The sequence below is a fragment of the Tursiops truncatus genome, chromosome 13 (assembly GCF_011762595.2).
Source record: "Tursiops truncatus isolate mTurTru1 chromosome 13, mTurTru1.mat.Y, whole genome shotgun sequence".
NCBI lineage: Eukaryota > Metazoa > Chordata > Mammalia > Artiodactyla > Delphinidae > Tursiops > Tursiops truncatus.
Genome location: NC_047046.1, coordinates 40279002 through 40302378, shown reverse-complemented (window position 1 = coordinate 40302378; position 23377 = coordinate 40279002). Strand labels below are relative to the sequence as shown.

General features: G+C 40.9%; 1 protein-coding gene across 16 annotated transcripts in view; it reads left to right on the top strand.

The window, feature by feature from the left end:
* Window positions 1–23377, top strand: part of OSBPL1A (oxysterol binding protein like 1A) — a 211898-nt gene that overhangs the window by 186440 nt on the left and 2081 nt on the right. For all 16 annotated transcript variants that reach the window (XM_019930488.3, XM_019930491.3, XM_019930487.3 and 13 more), the window contains 9 exons: window positions 5482–5616; window positions 6609–6706; window positions 8130–8312; window positions 12780–12887; window positions 13795–13884; window positions 14119–14245; window positions 17187–17303; window positions 17869–17992; window positions 19488–19578. In XM_019930488.3, coding sequence (XP_019786047.1) covers window positions 5482–5616; window positions 6609–6706; window positions 8130–8312; window positions 12780–12887; window positions 13795–13884; window positions 14119–14245; window positions 17187–17303; window positions 17869–17992; window positions 19488–19578 — 1073 coding nt within the window. The remainder of the gene's footprint in view (window positions 1–5481; window positions 5617–6608; window positions 6707–8129; window positions 8313–12779; window positions 12888–13794; window positions 13885–14118; window positions 14246–17186; window positions 17304–17868; window positions 17993–19487; window positions 19579–23377) is intronic.

Genomic DNA, 23377 nt, shown 5'->3' with positions numbered 1-23377 from the left:
TCTATTCCATTCATCTGCCTGTCTATTTCTATGCCAATTCTGTACTGTTTTGATTACTATATCTTTGTGATACAGTTTGAAATCTGGGAGCATGATACCTCCTGCTTTGTTCTTCTTTCTCAAGATTGCATTGGCTATTCACGGTCTTTTGTGGTTCCATACAAATTTCAGGATTGTTTTTTTCTATATCTGTGAAAAATGCCATTGGAATTTTGATAAGGATTGCATTGAATCTTTAGATCACTTTGGGTAGTTTGGACATTTTAACAACTTTTGTAATCCATGAGTGCAGAATATCTGTCTATTTATTCGTGTTTTCTGCAGTTCCTTTCATTAATGTCTTACAGTTTTCAGTATATAGCTCTTTCACCTCCTTGGTTAATTTTATTCCTAACTGTTGTATTCTTTTGGATGATATTGGAAATGGGATTGTTTTCTTAATTTTTCTTTCTGATAGTTTGTTGTTGGTGAATTGAAACACAACTGATGTTTGTATGTTGATTTTGTACCATGCACCTTTACTGAATTCATGTGTTCTAATTGTGCTTTGGTGGAGTCTTTAGGGTTTTCTACATATAATATCATGGCATCTGCAAATAGAGATAATCTTACTTCTTCCTTCTTGATTTGGACGCCTTTTATTTCTTTTTCTTGCATGATTACGCTGGCTAGAACTTCAGTACTGTGTTGAATAAATGTGGTGAGAGTGGGCATCCTTGTCTTATTTTTGATCTTATAGGAAGAGTGTTCAGCTTTTCACCACTGAGTATGATGTTAGCTGTGGGCTTGTCATATATGGCCTTTATTATGTTGAGGTATGCTTCCTCTATGCCCACTTTGTTGAGAGTTGTTATCATGAAAGGATGTTGAATTTTGTCAAATGCTTTTTCTGCATCTATTGAGATTATCCATTGTTTTATTAATGTCATATATCACATTTATTGATTGGCTTGTATTGAACCATCCTGCTTACCTGGAATAAAACCCACTTGATCATGGTGTATGACCCTTTAAATGTATTGTTGAGTTCAGTTTGCTAATATTTTCTTGACTTTTGCATCTGTGTTCATCAGGGATATTGGCCTACAATTTTGTTTTCTTTGTCTGGTTTTGTCTTTGGTTTTGGTGTCAGGATAATGCTGACGTTGAAAAATGAGTTTGGAAGTGTTCCCTCCTCTTCTGTTTCTTTGAATAGTTTGAGAAGGATCCGTATTCATGCTTCTTTAAATGTCTGGCAGAATTCACCAGTAAAGACATCTGGTCTTGGATTTTTGTTTGTTGGCAGGTGTTTGATTACTGCTTCAGTTTCCTTACTAGGAATTGATCAGTTCAGATTTTCTATTTCTTCATGATTCAGTTTTGGTTGGTTGTATGTTTCTAGGAATTTATCCATTTCTTCTAGATTGTCCAATTTGTTAGCATATAATTGTTCACAGCATTCTCATGATCCTCTGTGCATCAGTATCTTCTCTGTCATTTATAATTTTACTTATTTGAGTCCTCTCTTTTTCTTGGTGAGTATAGTTAAAGATTTGTCTATTTTACCTTTTTTTTTTTTTTTTTTTTGTGGTACACGGGCCTCTCACTGTTGTGGCCTCTCCTGTTGCGGAGCACAAGCTCTGGACGCGCAGGCTCAGCGGCCATGGCTCACGGGCCTAGTCGCTCCGCGGCATGTGGGATCTTCCCGGACCGGGGCACGAACCCATGTCCCCTGCATCGGCAGGCAGACTCTCAACCACTGTGCCACCAGGGAAGCCCTCTTTTTTAAAAAAAAAAAAACAGCTCTTAGTTGCATTTATCTTTTTAGTCTCTGTTTCATTTCTTTCCACTCTGATCTTTGTTACCCTTCCTTTACTAATTTTGGACTTCTTCTAGTTCCTTGAGGTGTAAAGTTAGGCTGTTTGAGATCTTGTTTTTTAGTGTGTTTATTGCCATGAACTTCTTTCTTAGGGCTGTTTTTGCTGCATCCTGTAAGTTTTGTATGTTGTATTTCCATTTTCATTTGTCTCAAGATATTTTTTTATTTCTTCTTTGACCTATTGGTTGTTTAGTAGCATGTTTACTTTTCGCGTATTTGTGAATTTCCCAGTTTTCTTTTTATAATTTATTTCTAATTTTATACCATTGTGGTTAGAAAAGATGTTTGATATGATTTCACTATTTTTAAATTTATTGTCTTGTTTTGTGGCCTAATATATAGTCTATCCTGGAGCGCGTTCCATATACACTTGAGAAGAATTGTGTATTCCTTTATTGCATGGAGTGTTCTGTATATGTCTCTTAGGTCTGTTGGTCTAACATGTTGTTTAAACCCATTGTTTCCTTACTAAGATTTTCTGTCTGGATGATCTATCCCTTGTTGAAAGTAGAGAATTGAAATCCCCTGCTTTTCTTGTATTGCTCTCTATTTCTCTTTTAAGATCTGTTAATATTTGCTTTTAGGTGTCCCTATTTGGGGTGCATAAATACTTATAATTGTTATATTGTCTTGATGAATTGACCCCTTTACATTATATAATGACCTTCTTTGTGTCTTATTACATTCTTTGGCTTAAAATCTGTTTTGTCTAATATAAGTATAACTACCCCTGCTTTCTTTTTGTTTCCATTTGCATGGAATGTCTTTTTCTATCCTCTCACTTTCTATCTGTGTGTGTCCTTAGAGCTGCAGTGAATTTCTTGTAGTCAGCATAGCTGGGTCTTGGTGTTTTCTGTTTTCGGTTGGATAATTTAGTCCATTTGCATTCAAAGTAATTACTGATAGATGTGGTTTCACTATTGCTCTTCTGTTCATTGTTTTCTGTTTTGTAATTCCTTTGTTCCTTTCCTCTTCCTCTCTTCCTTTGTGAATTTGATGATTTTCTGTAGTTGGTATGCCTAAATTCCTTTATCTTTTGTGTATCTACTATAGGTTTTTTGCTTTGTAGTTACCATGAGGTTTATGTAAAACATCTTATAGTTATAACGGTCTGTTTTAAGCTGATTACAAATTAACTTCAAACACATACTAAAGCTCTACATTTGTACACTCCCTGCCATTTTATGTTTTTGGTGTCACAATTTACATCTTTTTACATTGTGTATCCATTAACAAATTATCATAGTTATAGTTACTTTTAATACTTATGTCTTTTAATCTTCGTTCTAGAGTTATACATGAACTACCCAGCACCATTACAACATTTGACTATTCTTGAATTAAATACTTGCGTAAAGAAAATGACCATGATTGAATGAACAGATTGGAAGTAGTGCCCCTCCCTTTGATGTTAAAAGAAAATCTGACTTCCCAGAAGCATTGGTAGGAGTACAAATCGATAAAGGGTTGAAGGGTTGAGGGCATTCAGCTTGGTAGTAACTGTAAAAATTTTCAGTGAGCACACACCTTTGACCCAGAAATCCCACTTACAGAAATTTACTTTAAAACCATATTTGTTCATGTTCTAAAGGATAAGATTAAATAGTTTATGGTATATCTATAGACAGACTTTTAAAAAAAATTTAACAAATACATATAGCATTTACTAATGTGCCCAGAACTGGTCTAAGTGTTTTGCAAATATTAGTCTTACAACAATGCTTTGTAGTAGATTATGTTATATACACTTATATTAGTGCCATGTTATTGATAAGGAAACTGGCAGAGTTTAACTTGGCCAGAGTCACACATCTAGTAAATGAGAAAGCCTGCAGTGGAACTCAGTCTGATTCTGACATCTTACCACTGCGCAGTGCAGCGATTACAAAGAACTTGATGGACTCGGTGTTGTAATGTACGTGTATGTGAGACCTCAGAACACAGGAACAGCATAAAAAGGCACGTGATGAGCCAATACATAGAGCAGATCCCATGCATTAAAAGAATCCGATAAGATATATGTGTGTACATACACGTGTGTGTAAACACCCAGCCTTGTATCCCAAACTGTTGGAGGTGCTTTGCCTCTGAGGGGAGGAGCATTTTCATGTCTTTACTTCCATGACTGAGAATTACATATTCTTCTATTAGTTTTTGTGTGTTTTTTTTAAGAAAAAACTCATGAAGACATTATTAAGTAGAAGAAAGAGAGTCTAAGATATCTCAATTAAGAAAAGCCTTGGCAGTCCCAGCTTTCTGGACTTGGCCCCAGCGGTGAATTTCTGCACTTACTGAGATCTCGGGGTGTATATAGTAAAGCCTTCTTTTCTTCATCTCCTTATACATTCCCGTTCTCCTTTGTCTTCCCAGTGAGGCAGCAGTAAACCTACCATTTCTTTTCATTACATTGAGCTGCTACACGTCTGTCTGCGTTCTGCAGTATTGTATGCTAATGCGTGAGCTTTTATTTTATGCGTTCCGATAGTAGTTTTGTGAAGGTTACTGTATTTTTAATTGTGCATATCTGTAAGAATGTGGATGTTTAGAGGGGGAAAGTCAGAGCCAAGACAGGTGGCGTTCAAGCTCGATGGCACCTTGGGATGGTTCACGGGGTCATGACTTTAGTCAGCGGGCTTCATGAAAGATGGGATTCTCACGGGAAAGGTAAATAATAGTAGGTGGAAGGTTGGAAAGATCATCAGACTATTCCAGAGAAAACCAAGATAAGTTTGTTCCCTGGTGAATTTGTTAAAGAGCTCATGGTGCGACTGTTTGCTGGCAGGATATGGTAAGCAGAGTTGAAAGGTTGCAATTCAGGTCAGAGGACCCCTACCCAATCATTAAATTATTTCTGGAAGTCTACTGTGATTGTGTCATTCTAGCAGATAGAATTTAAAACCTATCCTGTGAAATACACAATAGCCTTCTAGTACCCCAGTTCACAATGTGTAATGGATCGGTGTTCTCAGAAAACCTCAATGTTGTCAGTCAGTAACAGTCTGGGGCTTCCCTGGTGGCGCAGTGGTTGGGAGTCCGCCTGCCGATGCAGGGGACGCGGGTTCGTGCCCTGGTCCGAGAAGATCCCACATGCCGCGGAGCGGCTGGGCCCATGAGCCATGGCCGCTGAGCCTGCACGTCCGGAGCCTGTGCTCCGCAGCGGGAGAGGCCCCAACAGCGAGAGGCCCGTGTACCGCATAAAAAAAACAAAAAAAAACAGTCTGAAATTCCTTTGAAAAATTATCCACAAAAATGGTATATGTGGTTGCTCCTCAGCCCGCTATGAAGACTTTTGGTCTTTGTGTCCCCATGACCTTTATATGCCATTTCCTAATTCTGATCTGAGGAAGACTTATTAACAGTCATCATCTCACTGCTCACCAGTAGATTTCAAGCTCCTCGAAGCCAAGGAGAATGTTTGGGTAGTCTTTGTATTTCCTTCAAGGCCTAGAACAATATACTCCACATGGTTAGATGCTCTGGGAAGATTATGAAATGGAACTGATACTAATTAAATGTGCTGTTTTCTGTGACTTCCTTTCCAGGAACGTGTTATGTAGAGACAGCAGCGTGTAAGTTTGCTGTGTATGTTGGGCGTCACGGTTTCCTTTTTTTTTGTTAAATAGGAACTCTCCAAGATCACCATGCCAGTTATATTTAACGAGCCTTTGAGCTTCCTCCAGCGACTCACTGAATATATGGAGCATACGTACCTCATCCACAAGGCCAGTTCATTTGCTGATCCTGTGGAAAGGATGCAGGTATGTGTCAGGCAAGCACTGGGAAAGGTCTAAGTCTTAGGAAGTCTTCTCTGCCACCTTCTCCCCTCCCCCCGCCCCAACCACATATGCACAGAATTCATGTTAAGTCCAGTGTGAGGCTAGCAAACGTTATCATTACATAGTCAGCATGTTTGGAGAGTCGTCTGTGTTCCTTCCCCGCCACCCTCTAGTCAGAGTGCCACCATAGTGGAAAGACCAACGAGAATTGCAAGAGAAGCAGAACGTGGTCCAAAACCAAACCTGGATGTTGGTGAGCTGTTTCTGAGTCTTTGTTTTAGAAGGTAGCATTGTGTTAGGGTAAAAATATTCAACCTTTCTTTCAGACTTTCTCAGTGTTTCCAAGAAGGAATAGATATATACATACACGGATAAATATGTGTATTTATGCTTATAATGTGTGTATATAAATACACACTTACTACTATAGGTTAAAACAAAGGACAACAAGGAATTGCACTTTTTTGTTTTCCTCTGAAGAGAAGGCATTCATGTGATGTATATGGATTGACTAGACACAGGGAGAGTATAGTAGATACATTCTTTTCCTTCCAACAAAGCAATAGCATTCTAAATGGAGTCATTCTGTCTTTTCATTTATATAAATCAGCTTTTCCCAACCTCATTGGACTTGATACCAATTTGTTTAGTTTTTTCGCACCATCCTAAAAGTGATGTACTTTTTAGAAATTTTAAAGGAATTAAGAGTAATTTAGGATTTGAGAGTTTTTTAAAAGTCCTTGAGAGAATTTGTACCACAGTTGGGATGATCTTTAGGAAGTCTCAGAGTAATTTTCATTCTGAATATCCACATTTGCTTATTAGTTTGCTTATTAAGCCGTGTTAAAAATACAAAGTAATTAAACTCCTCAAAATCATTCTGTAAATTACTGTTTTCAGCAGAATTTCAGTTCCTGAAAGAATGAGGAGGCAGCAAGGCTATTTTTAACTTCTCCTAATGCTCTGTCCCACAGTGTGTAGCTGCATTTGCTGTATCTGCTGTTGCTTCTCAGTGGGAACGCACTGGAAAGCCTTTCAACCCACTTCTGGGAGAGACTTATGAATTAGTTCGGTAAGATCTTTCACACTATTCCAGGTGGATAGTTGAATCTCCATGATTTACATAGCTCTTCAAATGAAAATGTATATTTTTTGAGCATTTACCAACATTTTGTATGACTGAAGAAAGTTAACAATTTTGTGTCTATAATATTTATTATTTTAGAAATTATGTCAAAAATATGAAAACATACATAAAATGAACCATTACAAGGATTTCAGTATTCCTGATCTCATGGGATTAGTAATCATCCTTTCTCCTTATGTAGACCATAAAGCATGATAGGGGTTTTTTGGGGGTTTTTTGTTTAAAAAATAAATAAATTAATTAATTAATTAATTTTTGGCTGCATTGAGTCCTCGTTGCTGAGCACAGGCTTTCTCTAGTTGGGACGAGGAGGGGCTACTCTTCCTTGTGGTGCGCGGGCTTCTCATTGGGGTGGCTTGTCTTTGTTGCAGAGCACGGGCTCTAGGCGCACAGGCTTCAGTAGTTGTGGCTTGCGGGCTCTAGAACGCAGGCTCAGTAGTTGTGGCGTACGGGCTTAGTTGCTCCATGGCATGTGGGATCTTCCCGGACCAGGGCTCGAACCCGTGTCCCCTGCTTTGGCAGGTGGATTCTTTTTTTTTTTTTTTTTTTTTTTTGCGGTACGCAGGCCTCTCACTGTCGTGGCCTCTCCCGTTGCGGGGCACAGGCTCCGGATGCGCAGGCTCAGCGGCCATGGCTCACAGGCCCAGCCGCTCCGTGGCATGTGGGATCTTTCCGGACTGGGGCACGAACCTGTGTCCCCTGCATCGGCAGGCGGACTCTCAACCACTGTGCCACCAGGGAAGCCCCGGCAGGTGGATTCTTAACCACTGCACCACCAGGGAAGTCTCTGGGTTTTTTTAATAAGCATATAAAATATATTAGCATAAACTTATGCTGTTGGCATACCGGCAATGAATGTATCTAGAGCTGCATTTCCTGCTGTAGCTTGCTTCTTTACACACAGTTAGGGAATTCATTTGGCTTTAGTTTTTCTGAATCTTTCTCTTCCCTCCACAAATTTTGATCTCATTTATTCCCTAGATGTTTGTAAAGGAGATACATTAGATTCTTCAATCTTAATATAAATGGAACGATAAGTTTTAAATTTACATGGCTAATATTGTCAATTCATGAAAATCACCCAAATTCTTGTGGGTGTTCTTTATTTTAATGTGTTTAAGTAGCTAGGTTTATAATAACATTGATTTTAGTTGTTTGGGTTGCATATGTGCAATTGCTCATGTGTTGTCCTTCCATCAGGATTATAACAAAGGATTGTTTACTTCGTCAAATCTCTTTCCTTAATACTTTAACATTGCTTTTTCACGGAAATGACAGTAATGTATACATTCTGTGATAAGTTTATTATATAACACTACCGTTTTTTGTTTGTTTTTTAAATCTTAAGAGATGACCTTGGTTTCAGACTCATCTCTGAGCAGGTCAGCCATCACCCACCCATTAGTGCATTTCATGCTGAAGGATTAAACAATGATTTCATCTTTCATGGCTCAATCTATCCCAAACTGAAGTTCTGGGGGAAGAGCGTAGAAGCAGAACCCAAAGGAACCATCACGTTGGAGCTCCTTGAGTGAGTCAGAATCACGCCTTTAACTCTTTTCATGTGTACCTACTCATTAGTATATACACTTGCACACAGACTTGACCTTGTTGTTCAAAAGGTGGAGACAAAGAAACTGCTTTTCTGAAGTGTAAGTTTTCTACCATCATGTAAAAGAATTTGAGAAACATGGCCATAGCCATTGTTAATCAGCCTAGGTATGTGTAAAAAGTTTAACTTGATGTTTGACTGTGGTGTTTGTTTGGATCTATTTTAAGATAAAACGAGTTAATCACTGCATGACAGTTCTTATGAGACAAGCTTTCTATATATCATGGTAATAATATTTTGGTTAACCATCTTTTAAAGTGAATTCACTTTGAGAAATATTGAAATAACAATCACATTGGTACATCTTAGACATTAGGTTAAGTTGAAAGTTCTCTTCTTTTGCAATAGAAAAAAGATTGCCATGAAATACCTTTCCACTTATTTGTGTCATCTTCAGTTTCTTTCATTACTGTCTTGTTGATTTCAATATAAAGGTCTTTCACCTCCTTGTTTAAATTTATTTCTAGGTATTTTATTCTTTTTGATGCAGTTGTAAATGGAATTAATTCTGTGCTCATGGATTGAAAAAATTAATACTGTTAAAATGTCCATACTATCCAAAGCGACGTACAGATTCAGTGCAATCTCTATCAAAATTCCAATGACGTTTTTCACACAAATAGACAATCCTGCAATTTTTATGGAATCACAAAAGACCCCAAATAGCCAAAGTAGTCTTGAGAAAGAAGAACAAAGCTGGAGGCATCATGCTTCCTAATTTCAAACTATATTACAAAGCTATAGTAATTAAAATATATGGTATTGGCATAAAAACAGACACATAGATCAATGGAACAGAATAGAGAGCCCAGAAATAAGTCTATGCAAATAGGGTCAGTTAATTTATGACAGAGGAGGCAAGAATATACAACAGAAGAAGGACAGTCTCTTCAATAAATGGTTTTGGGAAAATTGGACAGGCACATACAAAAGAATGAAACTGGACCCCTCTCTCATACCATACACAAAAATTAACTCAGAATGGATTACAAACTTGAACATATGACTGAAAACTATAAAACTCCTAGAAGAAAACATAGGCGGTAGGCTCCTTAACATAGGTCTTGGCAATGATTTTTTGACTCTGACACCAAAAAGAACAAAAGCAAATATAAACAAGTGGGACTACATCATACTAAAAAGCTTCTGCACAGTAAAGTGTTTACTGTGGGTAAATGAACAACAAAATGAAAAGGCAGCCTACTGAATAGGGGAAAATATTTGCAAATCATGTATCTGATAATGAGCTAACATCCAAAATATATGAAGAATGCATACCACTCAATAGCAAGAAAAAAAAATCCAATTAAAAAGTAGGCAGAAGATCTGAATAGACATTTTTCAGAGAAGACATACAGATAGTCAACAGGTAAATGAAAAGATGCTCTACATCATTAACCATCAAGGAAATGCAAATCAAACCACAATGAGGTATCACCTCCCACCTGTGAGAAAGGCTAGTATCAAAAAGACTAGAAATAAATGTTGGTGAGGATGTGGAGGAAAGGGAACCCTTGTGCACTGTTGGTGGATGTAAATTGGTGCAGCCGCTATGGAAAACAGTTTGGAGGTTCCTCAAAAAATTCAAAGTAGAGCTACTATGATCCAGCAATTCCACTTTTGAGTATTTATCCAAAGAAAACAAAAACACTAACTCAAAAAGATATCTGCACCCCCATGTCATTGCAGCATTATTATACATATTATACATATTCCATACAACAGCCAAGATACGGAAACAACTCAAGTGTCCATCGTTGGATGAATGGACAAAGAAATTGTGGCATACACACACACACACACACACACACACACACACACACACAAATATTACTCAGCCATAAAAAAGAATGAAATTTTGCCACTTGCAACAACATGGATGGACCTCAAGGACATTATGCTAAGCAAAATAAGTCAGAGAAAGTCTAGTACTCTATGATCTCCTTGTGTGAGAGAGAAAGAGAAAAGAAAGAAAAAACAATAAACAGACTCTAATCCCAAGGTGACTCAGGTATTGAAATCTGTATCAAAGACTTGAAAGCAGCTCTTATAACTATGCTCCATGACATAAAGATGAACTCTTAAAATGAATAGAAAGACATTGGAGCAAAGAAATGAAAGTATTTCTGGAAATTTTAGTACTGAAAAAATACAATAACAAAAATAATAACTGGATAGGCTCGATAGCAGAATGAAGATAATAAAATATGTTCTCGATCCACATGCTGAAAACTATAAAACACTGATTCCAGTTATCAAAGACTATGAGTAATGGAGAGTCATACTGTGTCTCACCATACTTGGAATCCTTAATATAATTCAGATGTTAGTTTTCCCATAATTGATCTATAAGCAATCTATATTAACACAATCTAAATTTAAAAGTCCCAGGATGATTTTTGATACATAAAGAGAAGTTGATCCTAAAATTTATATGGAAGGGCAAATGAAACACTATAGCCAAAACAGCTTTGAAAAGGAAGAACAGAATTGATGGACTCCCACTTCCTAATTTTAAGACTTAACAGTAAAGCTGTTGTAATCAAGACAATGTTGTATTGACAAAAGGATAGACACATACATCAAGGGAACAGAGAATAGAGTCCAAAAACTGACCCACAGAAACATGGTCAATTGATTTTTGACAAAGGTAAAAACCCAATTCAGTGAAGAAGGATAGTCCTCTCCACAAATGGTGTGGGAACAGTTGGAAGTACGTATGTTAAAAAAATGAACCTCAACTTACATCTCACAGCTTAAACAAAAATGAACTCAAAACAGACTATAGGCTAAAATCTAATATACAATTATAAGCTTTTGGAAGAAAACAGGAGAAAACCTTTATGACCTTGGATTAGGCAATGACATCTTATGGATATAATACCAAGGCACAGTCTAGAAAAGACAAAATTGATAAATTAGGTTTTGTCAAAATGAAAAACTCTTGCTCAATGACAAACACTCTTCAGAGAATGGAGAGGAGCCATAGATAGATAAACATTATTTGCAAATCATTTATCAACAAAGGACTTGTATCTAGAATGTGTAAAGAATTCTCAAAACAATAAGAAAACAAACAACCCAATAAGAAATTGGGCAAAAGATGTGAACAGACACTTCACCAAAGAGATATATGGATGACAAATGAGCACACAAAAACATGCTCAACAGCATTAGTCATTAAAGAAATACATAATCATAGTGGGATACGACTACACACCTGTTAGAATGTCCAAAATCAAAATAATTTTTAGAACTGACAGTACCAAGTGTTGGCAAGGATGTAGAGCAACCAGAAATCTCATATATTGCTGGGGGGAATCTAAGATGGCAGAGCCACTCTGGAGAACAGAGTTAACCCTATGTTAACCAGATAACATAGGGTTACAGAGTTAATCCTGTGTTAACCAGGTGACTCAGCAGTCCACTCCTAGGTGTTTACTCTGGAGAAATAAAGACTTAACATTTTCACAAAGACCTGTGCCCAAGTGTTTATAGTACTATTAATTGTAATCACCAAGCAACCCAGCATGCTTCAGTAAGTAAATGGTTAAACTGTGATACATCCATACAGTAGAATACTACTCAGAAATAAGAGAGAGCAAATTATTGATAAGTAGAATTTAAAATGGATTATACAAATGAAGGAACTAATTTTGAAAGGTTACATGGTGTATTATCCCACCTATATGACATTCTGGAGAAGGCAAAACTATTGCAATGGAGAGCAAATGAGTTGTTTAGGGACTATGGTTGGGGGAGGGTTTGACCATAGAGGGGCAGCATGAGCGAATTTGTGGATGGTGTGATGGAATTGTTCTATATTGTGATTATAGTTGTAGTTACAAAGATCTACACATGCACTAAAACTCACAGAACTAGATACACCAAGAAAAGTGAATTTTACTGTGTGTAAATTAAAAATAAATTGAGACATAAATGTACGAAGATGTAAAACGAATGTTTTCAAAAGCAAAGGATGTGTAAAATTGGAGCTTATTCACATACACAAGTTTTTCCCTTCGGTGAACTAGAAAGTACTAAATAGACTGTTTTCTACTTCTAATTTAATTTTGTTTATTATGTTTTCACCAGACTTTTGAATGCTTAAGATGATTATGTACATAGTTTAATTTGGAGTTTGGTAGAAAGATAGAATTTTTTTCTTAAGCTTCTGTATCCTTTTAAGAAACAATAAGAGGAGTCAGATGATACCTATTTTACTGTGATTAACACCAGCAGAGTTTTTACGGTCTTAGAGTTTAGTCATCTCCAGCAGTGTGATGTGTTATCCTGAGTAATAGCATTTGAGGCAAATGCACTTTTTAAACAGAGTAACACTTCTCACTTATTTTTCTGGGCTTTGGTTTTCTTTTTGCTCTCCAGACACAATGAAGCATATACGTGGACAAATCCTACCTGCTGTGTGCATAACATCATTGTGGGGAAGCTCTGGATTGAGCAGTACGGCAACGTGGAGATCACAAACCACAAGTGAGATGCTTCGTCCTCCTCCCCTGTGCCTTCAGTCGTCATCAGAGGGCGCCAGTAGTCTTTTTACAAACGTTCTAGTACAGCCTGATGATGATTTAAGAACCAGGCAGTACAGCTCTGGAGTAAATAAAGCCCATCTAGTTAATGAACAGATTTTATGTTAAAGTTTCTGATTAGGGGAGACTGGGGAACTCAGAGCTTCTGCAGCCTTGGGGAATGTTCATTCCCGCCTCCTTCAGCTCATTTTGCTGATCCTGATTAGTTTGCATTGTTCACGTGGGGATGGGTGGCAGGAGAAACACGAAAGTTGAGAAGAGTTGGGTTCAAATCCTACTCTGTGACCTTAGGCCAGTGTCCTAGTTGGCTCGGGCTGTTGTAACAGAGCACCATGGGCCGAGTGGCTTCAACAGCAGACGTTTATTTCTCATGGTTCTGGAGGCTGGGAAGTCCCGGTCAGGGTGCTGGCAGATTTAATGCTAGGTGAAGGCCCTCTTCCTGGTTTGAAGTTGGCCATTTTCTCAAATCGTTGTATGGCAGAGGGAACGATCGTCTCCCCGTATCTCTTCTTAGAAGAACACTGATCCCATTCATGAGGGTTCCACCCTTATGACCTAATTACCCCTAAATACCCTCGCGTGGGCGACTAGGGCTTCACTACATGAATTTGGTGGGCAAACATTCATTCCATAACAACAAGTCCCTTATTTTTTATGAACCTTGCTTTACATTTTCTCCGTGGTGGGTCCAGTACTGATTATGGGTTAATTATGATGCTCTCTGTGTGGAGCCCGGCATGCGTTAGGAAGTCAGTAAGCAGCAGCTGCTATGAGAAAGGTTTTCACAGTCACTGTTCTCTCTAGTGGCTTCTGTGTTGAATGGTAACCTGAGCTCACTATCTCCTTTACAGGACTGCGGACAAATGTGTGTTGAATTTTAAGCCATGCGGCCTTTTTGGTAAGGAGTTACACAAAGTTGAAGGCTACATTCAAGATAAAAGGTAAAGTTTCCATTTTAAATGCTGACTGGTATAGGTGTCGTTCACTAAATAAAGTGTTATTAAAATCTGCCATTATCTAGGAAACAAGCATTTCAGTAAATTGAAAAACTCTTTCTTCTGCAAGGAAATATTTATTTCTTTAAAGAATCTGATTTGTAAGCATCTTTATAGTAATATTCAGTTACAGCAAAACGCTGGTTTAATTGCTGGCTAAACATCGGTTTCTCTTGACAGCAAAAAGAAGCTCTGTGCCCTCTATGGGAAGTGGACAGAATGTTTGTACAGTGTTGACCCTGCCACATTTGATGCTTACAAAAAAAATGATAAGAAAAACACTGAAGAGAAGAAGAACAGCAAACAGGTGAACGTCCCGGAAGGTGGCATCGAAGGAATCACGGGACTCTTTAAATTTGTACTAATCCTTTTGGAGGTGGCCTGTTAGCGGGTCACAGTGTGACCTCTTATGCTTGGTGCTAATGCATGTAATTTTTCTCCTTGAACCTTCTTAATGAACCAGTTATCCGCCTTGGTAGCGAATGTTTGACATAATCTCCCGTGGAGTACGGGTGTGTACCATGCAGTTATACACGCGGCATAGAACTCAACATTGCTTTGGAAAGTTGGAGTTCATCTTAGACCAATGTCCTTGTCCTCCTTTCTGTTTATGTGCATTAGCAGTTGAGATCATTTGAATATTTGAAATTTCACCCAGAATGATCACATACGTTTTCATGCTTGCAGCAGTTGTGTTGCCCTTTTGTATCCGAGATCCCTGAAGCTGAGAGCATCGCAGTTAAGGGATTCATTCCTGGACGGCTGTCCTCCTCTTACTAAGCGTTCTCCTAACGGGACAGTTTAACGTTAGACTCTCCCCGTGTGAGGCCACAGGTTTTCGTCACAGGGCCCCGGGAGGCTGGACCTCTCAGCAGACTGAGCTAAAGAGAGCTTGTACCTATTTGGACAGGAAGCGTTGGAGGACTGATGCCTTTCCAGTAACGGACATCACGATTCAGAGCACGAGCTCTGCTTAGAATCCCGCTTCTCCCACTTCTGAGTGGTTCAGTCTCGGGCAGATTCCCACCCTCTCTCCGCCTCAGCACCTTCATTTATAAAATGGGTACAGCAATAGCACCCACATGTCAGATGAGTTGACGGAGGTCTGGGGTTCCTGGTGAGGACAGCTCAGGCCCCCCGTCTGCTCTGAGCATCACACCGGCCACCGAAGCACCATCTCAGAGCTTCCGGCTCCCCTCGCCCCACCGTGTCGAGCTCTCTGGGACCCTTCAGGTGACTCTTACACATGCAAGAGTTTAGGAAGCCCCTAACCTTCCTCAAAAACAGAAGGTGTATGTCTGAGTGGCTTTCTTTGTAAACCGGTTACCGGGGTCCCGGAGGCAGAGCAGCTGGTGCAGTTGACAGCAGTGGCGTTTCCCTGGCTGGGCCCTTCTCCCCTCCCTCTGCCTCCATCTCTGGGCACAGTCCACTTTCCTCCTCCACCTGGGTCTCCGCTGCTTCTCCTTCCTTCCGGGGGTTGCACTGACGCTTCTCTGCAGTGACCCCAAGACTGACGGGGCTGGAGAGGGAATGCTCCAGGATACCAGGCCCCAACCCGAACTCCTGGGCGGTGGCTCAGCCAGCACAAGGCAGCTTGGCGAAGACATGGCCTCGTCCTCCTTTTACAGAGGTGGGAGGTGGCAGAGGAGGGCCTTGGCGAAATTCCAGAAAATCTCCCTCATGTCCCGAAAATCCCCGGTCAATCTTTGTAGAAAAACGGCCTTGCCCCTTGGAGAGAGAAGTCAGCCTCATGCTCACCCTGTGTCTACTCTTGCCTCCCGTGGGCATCGGCCACCGTGGATTTCTGATGTTCCCGAGCGTATTTAAATGCCTTGGGGGAGCTTGTCACCAGTGTTGTCCCTTCCCTGCTGCTGTTTTTAAAGTTGAATATCTCAGCCAGTAGTTCTAGATTTGGTAACTGTGACATTGGGAATATGACTTAGCCTTCCAAAGGCTTAAATTCTTTATATATAAAATTTTATGGGTGGGCTTCCCTGGTGGCACAGTGGTTAAGAATCCGCCTGCCAATGCAGGGGACACGGGATCGAACCCTGGTCTGGGAAGATCCCACATGCCGCAGAACAACTAAGCCCGTGCACCACAACTACTGAGCCTGCGCTCTAGAGCCCGTGAGCCACAACTACTGAGCCCACGAGCCACAACTACTGAAGCCTGCGCATCTAGAGCCCGTGCTCTGCAACAAGAGAAGCCACCACAATGAGAAGCCCGCGCACTGCAACAAAGAGTAGCCCCTGCTCGCTGCAACTAGAAAAAGCCCGCGTGCAGCAATGAAGACCCAACACAGCCAGAAATAAATAAATTAAAAATAAATATTTTTTAAAAATTATTAAAAAAACTTTGAGTTTATTACATAAGGACTAAGTATACAGAGAGCTGCTAGCAGCTCTGCCAGGTTGGGTGTGGGGGGGGACGTGCAACCAGAGGAAATGTTAGTTTCTTTTTTAGCCTTACATCTTTTTCATTGATTGATTGATTGATTGACTATAAATTTATTTATTTATTTTTGGCTGTGTTGGGTCTTCGTTGCTGTGTGTGGGCTCCTCATTGTGGTGGCTTCTCTTGTTGTGTAGTATCAGCTTCAGTAGTTGTGGCACTCGGGCTCAGTAGTTGTCGCTCGCAGGCTTTAGAGCGCAGGCTCAGTAGTTGTGGCGCACGGGCTTAGTTGCTCCGCGGCATGTGGGATCTTCCCGGACCAGGGCTCAAACCCGTGTGCCCTGCATTGGCAGGCGGATTCTTAACCAGTGAGCCACCAGGGAAGCCCCTAGCCTTACATCGTTTTAAATCCTCTTTTTATAGAATGCTTTCAGGATCCCTACTGGTTTGTGTTGTTGATAAATTTAGTTAAATGCTCCAAGAATTTAATCCTTTCTTGCTCTCATAATGTTCCAGTCAATACTTAAGTGAGTTATTTTGGCTTTAAAAAAAAACTTTAAAAATATTACAACATGATAGTAAAGGCATGATGATGGTGATGGTAATGGCTTGAATGCACAGAACCCTAAATGAGACCACACATAAGGCTCACGAGGCTCGCAGCGCTTACTCACTAGGCCTGCGTTTATTGGCTCCCTGGCCTGTGTTGAAAGGTGAGGATGTGAGAACGAGAAAGTCATGGTGCCCCGGCCCTCGTACAGTTACATCCTAATGCTGTGCAGTCAGCGGTGTTTATTTTACAATTTGTAAGTATATTCTTTTGAAAACATTTGTTCATCTGTTGGTTCTTCTAGATGAGCGCTTCTGAGGAGTCAGACGAAATGCCAATGCCAGATTCCGAGAGCGTGTTTGTCATTCCTGGGAGCGTTCTCCTGTGGCGAATAGCCCCGCGGCCTCCCAATTCGACCCAGGTGAGGCTGGGCGTGCTGAGTGCGGCCTCCTGTTTACTGGGCTCTGACGGTGCTTTTCCCCCGGCCCAGGCGGGACCAGGAGGAGGCGGGTGGTCATCAAAAGCTCCTAAGTCGTCCCTCTGTGGCTTCTAACCTGGGACGGGGCATTCGTACCGCCCAGGCCTCCTGGTGTCTGGCTGACCAGGACGCCTTGGCGTGAGGCTTTGGGGGGCTTCCTTAACAATTACTGAGGGGCAAGACTGACTGTCGTTAAATGCAAGGTGGTACAGCCAGATCTAGCAAGTAAGGATTTAAGTGAAGAACAGAGAATGTTGGGTTTGCTTGTACCTCTCCTTCGAGGTGATGGTGGTGGAAGATATTCATGCTGGGAGGCCTGCTGTGGGGCTTTCTTTGAGACAGATTCCCACAGGTGGCACAGACTTGGGTGAAAACACTGAGATGTGTGGTCTGAGAAAGACCGTTGTCACCACAGAACAGGGGGTCATGGTCAACTGTTTCTGCCTTCAGGGTTTCATTCTGCGTTATGCCCCGGTATATGTTAATTTGAACATTTTCTTCTTTTCAGATGTATAATTTTACTAGCTTTGCAATGGTTTTGAATGAAGTAGACAAGGAAATGGAGGGTGTGATTCCTAAGACAGACTGCAGGCTACGTCCTGACATCAGAGCCATGGAAAATGGGGAAATAGGTAACCAGCACCTGATGGCGGCACCAGTGAAGATTGATTTCTTTGAGGAGGGTGGTTTGTTTTACTCCTGGTTACTGTCAGCACTTTACTATGTTAGCACAACCATCTTTAGTCTCTCTTAGAGACTTTTTTTTAAAGTATTTATTTATTTGGTTGCTCCGGGTCTTAGTTGCGGCACGTGGGCTCCTTAGTTGCGGCAGGTGGGATGTAGTTCCCCGACCAGGGGTGGAACCCGGGCCCCTTGCATTGAGAGGGTGAAGGCTTAACCACTGCGCCACCAGGGAAGTCTCTAGAGATTTTTTTTTTAATTAAAATTCAATTTAGATTCAGAAACTTTGGTTTAAAATTTGGGAATCTGAGGTGGACCTCAGCCGCTCATATTTCATTGTCTCAGTGATACTCCCTAATTTAATGTAATACATACGGCCAGAGGCATATCTGACATATCAGAGGAGAATTTGGGACAATAATACCACATTTATCAACTTTTAACTACATTCTGACTAGTTATTTCACTACATATTTCAGAATTTAAATAGCACCTTGTGAGCCTCAAAGAAGTGCTTGGCCTTGGTTAATTCTGACATTTTATTTTGTGCTGTTAAATTTCTTCTTATTCAGTGGTTCTCAGAATGGGGGCAGTTTTTCCTCCAGGGGACGTGTGGCCGAGTCTAGAGACTTTGGCTGAAACATCTGGGGAACTGCTGCTGGCATCTAGTGGATGGGGGCCTGGGTGCTGCTAACGTCCTGCCGTGCCCAGGACAGCCCCCTACGAAGAATCATGGGGTGCAGCGTGTCAGCAGGGCTGAGGCTGAGAAACCTGCTCTAACTAAACACTGACCCTCCCTGTGAATTATCCGTGAGACAGTGCGACAGCGCTTTGGAAAACGGTTTGAATTTCTTACGAACGGAATCTGGAGGAGCTCTGTGAGGTCTCACTAAGAATTTAGAAAATTTTCATGTGTATTCAGTTTTTCCACCCAAGTTTTCACTGAAGCATTTTAACATGATTTTTTTTTGGCCTTAAGAGTAAGCCGGCACCTTGGGTAAATGCAGAGGTTGTCAAGGGCAAAAGCTGTAGGAGAGGACTGGGTGTTGAGTGCGAACCTGGGGATATGTTAAAATTTTGACAGGATAGGGCTTCCCTGGTGGCGCAGTGGTTGAGAGTCCGCCTGCCGATGCAGGGGACACAGGTTCGTGCCCCGGTCCGGGAAGATCCCACATGCCACGGAGCGGCTAGGCCCGTGAGCCATGGCCGCTGAGCCTGCACGTCTGGAGCCTGTGCTCCGCAACGGGAGAGGCCACAACAGTGAGAGGCCTGCGTACCTCAAAAAAAAAAAAAAAAAAATTTTTGACAGGATAAATTTTGTGGTGTTCATGTTCTGATAAGATGGAGATGTGCTGATACCTGACTCCGTAAAGTGATGGTACTGAGTGCTGTGCCGGGCAGTCTCTACGTGTAGAGTAACGGTTTTCACTGCTGTGCTGATTCTAGATCAAGCTAGTGAAGAAAAAAAGCGACTTGAGGAGAAACAAAGAGCGGCCCGCAAGAACAGGTCCAAGTTGGAGGAGGACTGGAAGACGAGGTGCGATGAGGAGCTTGGGGTGGGGGGGGCTGGCAGACGGGGGACTGCAGAGCCTGGCTCACTGTGCCCTGCGAGTTGTCAAGTATTTTCCACTGGCTAAGTTCAAGCTGAAAGGGCCGCATGTGTGCAAAGAGAAAGGACTGTTTGGAAGGTAAGGTTAAAATGTTCCTACACAATTACCACAGGTAAGTGTCAGTTACACAAACTATCTTTCCTTCTTATCCAGCAGAATACTGTCTCTTCTATTTTTAAGAGGGAAGGCAGAGTTACAGATTTTGGCATGAAATAGGTTCAGAGCCATTTGCTCATATATGAGTAAATTACAGGGCCATTAGCTTATTACATATATCATGTATCACGGATATTTAGACAATGCCTTTACTCTTCCAAACACAAGGGACTTGACATGTCCTGGAAATACGATTTGTTAAAGTGACATCTTGGATTCCATTCAGCAACAGAAACTGGGCAATAAAATTTGCGAGTTTTGAAAGTTTGTTCTTTTTAAGAATCAGGAGTTACTTAGTCACTTGTATTGAGTAATAGAATCTCTTGTAAATAGGAATAGAATAAAAACATTTTCTACATTTATATTATGTAATAGAAACTGTTGTCCCATTATTCAAAGTTATTAAATAAATTTCAGAGCCAATATGGGCATAATTTCACAAGCCGTTTAGTAGATATTTTTTGGTAGCCCTTTTGCGTCTTACACAGTTATTAGAACTAGAAATGACCTTAGATAGCATCTAGTCCAGTGGTTTTTGGACTTTTTTGTTAGCATCAAAATCTTGTTTGCCAACGAACACGTAAAGAATCTACAAATATAAAACACATGGCCACCAGGCTGCTCGGGTGGGAGCTGAGCGGTAGGGCTCGCCTTCTCCCTCCCACACACACACACAGGATCTGGGAAACCACTAGAAAGCCATTAGTCTGGAAGTCCCCTCGTTGTATGTGAAGAAACCAAATGCTGGTGTATTTCATTTAAGAGACTCGCTCAAGGACAAGTATGCCGCAGACCATGATTAGAAAGAACCACAAAAACCAAAAGCACATTGCCTTCCTGCAATCCCTTCTGAAAAGATTTGATAGATTTTAATCATTGTTTCTAGTCTCTTCTGCGGAAAACCCACTTTGTACTGTATTTCTAATTTGTTTTGTTTTGTTGGCCACAGCGCACAGCTTGTGGGATTTTAGTTCCCCAACCAGGGAATTGAATCCCGGGCCCACGGCAGTGAGAGCCCCAAGTCCTAACCACTGGACCACCAGGGGATTCCCTATTTCTGATTATTAACTCCTTTATTTTTCTGGCCACATTTTCAAGTGTGCAAAGTAAGAGAAAAGTATTACTGTCAGGTAAAGTCCTACGTGCAGAAAGTAAGGAGCTTTAGACAGCTCTGTGTTAGCCTGAAAATAAAAACCAGAAGCTACGTTTGTGAGCTCCACTTTGGAGCCTTGCATGTGCTTGCTTCCACTGCTGTCTCTTAGCACCAGTAGTTCTTATATGAATATACAGACCTTAAAAATGACCCTACTGACCCTTTGTCCAAATGAATATGTGCTTGGAGTCTTTTTCCAGTAGTGTGAGAGGTGGCGTTCACTGACTGGGTCTACTCCTGGCTGATCACGTGCTTTTTGAACAGCGTGGTTCCGTTTGTGTCGGGGCGGGGATGGGGCAGTTTGTAAAGGAGCATGTTCTGCCAGGTAGAGCTGAAACCAGCCCTCAGAAATCAAACCCAGAACCTTATTGTGTAACCTGTCCCCAGTTCTTCCACACTAAAAGCTGGCTTTCCTGTTGACACCAGTTTCACTCATTTGAAAAGAGTTCCAGCTTTGGGATTTTTCAGGCTTTAAACTGTGGTTCCTGCATATGGAAGTGGCTGCTTGTGATCCTGCCCTGTTTTCCTAGAGGAGCCCAGAGACCTTAATAAGTGGGGTTATGTGGGGAGAAAGTGGGGGGACTGGCGATAGACACAGGATTTGAAGAGAAGGCGGGTGGTGAGGCCAAAAAAGTTTGATGACGTCATCTCTTCCCCCAATGCAAGCATCGTGCAGAATTAATATTTTATCTAATGTTATTTTACTGATACAGACCCATGGACTCTGTAGACTCAGAAACATTGACTAAAGGGTCACAAAGAACAAAGACATCTCCTCACCCCCCTCCCTCCTTTTCTTTTGCCTCTGCTTGCCTAAAATGTTTAATAAGACTTTGAAAAGACAGCATGGACTTTTTTGTATGTGGAGGGGGGTACACTGATGGCAGCAGAGTTTCCCAGACGTGAGTGCTGGAAATTAAGAGACTAGATGTTGAGAGAAACTCTAATCCCTGGTATCAGACCTTCAGATCCGAGGTGCTCATCTTTCGTGCCATGTTGCAACTCTCTCCAAGGAGTGCTCCCCGAAGGGAGGCCTTGCAGACATGGCCTTTAGAGCACTTGGCTTGTGTGTGAACAAAAATACATTCTTTGCTATTGAATCTACTGTTCTGCACAGTCTCTTTGCACTTGACTTTCCAGTTGTCCACTTTGTATGGAAGAAATCCTGTGGCACAGGCCTGAGGCTTGGTTAATTTTTAGAATTTTTTTTGGTTACCTTGATTTTGATTTGCCTGATTTTCTGAAGTGCTTGATTTTACTAAGCCTGACTACAAAAGTGCTTTTACTACGTGGACTTTTGAGACCAAAAGGAGTAAAATTATATACTTCATATTAGACAAAAATTCTGTGACTTTGATCAAACAGTGGTTCCTTAAAGTATTTCCAGCTTGGTTACCAAAGTCTGAAACACACATATCTTGATCATTTAAAGTAGACTTCTAATTTTTCTAATTAGGGAAAAGTCCCCAAAGCAAAATAATATATGTAATATTCTAGAAAATCTGGCCTAGTGGGCATTTACTATATCAGTCTTCAAGGAATTAGCCTCATCTGAAGCATTTTTTGTGTCTTAGGGTTTTTAGTGCTGCTGCAGTGATTAATAGGACCACTTAGGACTTACCAAACAAATCTAAGCTCACTCTAATTGTTAAATATTTTTAGAGGCAATTTATTTGGAAAGAATGACAAAGACATACGAAACTGTTTTCATAAATATTACTGAAAACTAAATCATATTAGAAAATGTTATACAAATTGAAATTTGAACAAATAATTTTTCATTTCCATTACCCAGAGGAAGCTGGGAATGTGGAAAATGGATGACTTGTTATTTATTTATTTATTTATTTTTATGAATTTATTTTTGGCTGTGTTGGGTCTTTTTTGCTGCTTGCAGGCTTTTCTCTAGTTTCGGCGCGCAGGGCCTACTCTTCGTTGCAGTGCGCGGGCTTCTCATTGTGGTGACTTCTCTTGTTGCGGAGCACGGGCTCTAGGGCGTGCGGGCTTCAGTAGTTGTGGCGTGTGGGCTTCAGTAGTTGTGGCTCGTGGGCTCTAGAGCGCAGGCTCAGTAGTTGTGGCACACAGGCTTAGTTGCTCCGCGGCATGTAGGATCTTCCAGGACCAGGGCTCGAACCCGTGTCCCCTGCATTGGCAGGCGGATTCTTAACCGCTGCACGACCAGGGAAGCCCCATGACTTGTTTTTTAAAGGGCAACAAAATTAGGGCGGCTCTTTCTAGAATTTGAAAAATGTTAAAATCTAGATGCAGCCTATGAATGTCTGTTAGTATGGAGAAAATGAAGACCCAGGAAGATCTGGATCAGATTAATTTCAGTGGATTATGGGTAACAGTATATTTGACAAATCATGGTCTTTAACAACTTTGATATCAGTGACTAGCTTGGGCAAGTTATTTAA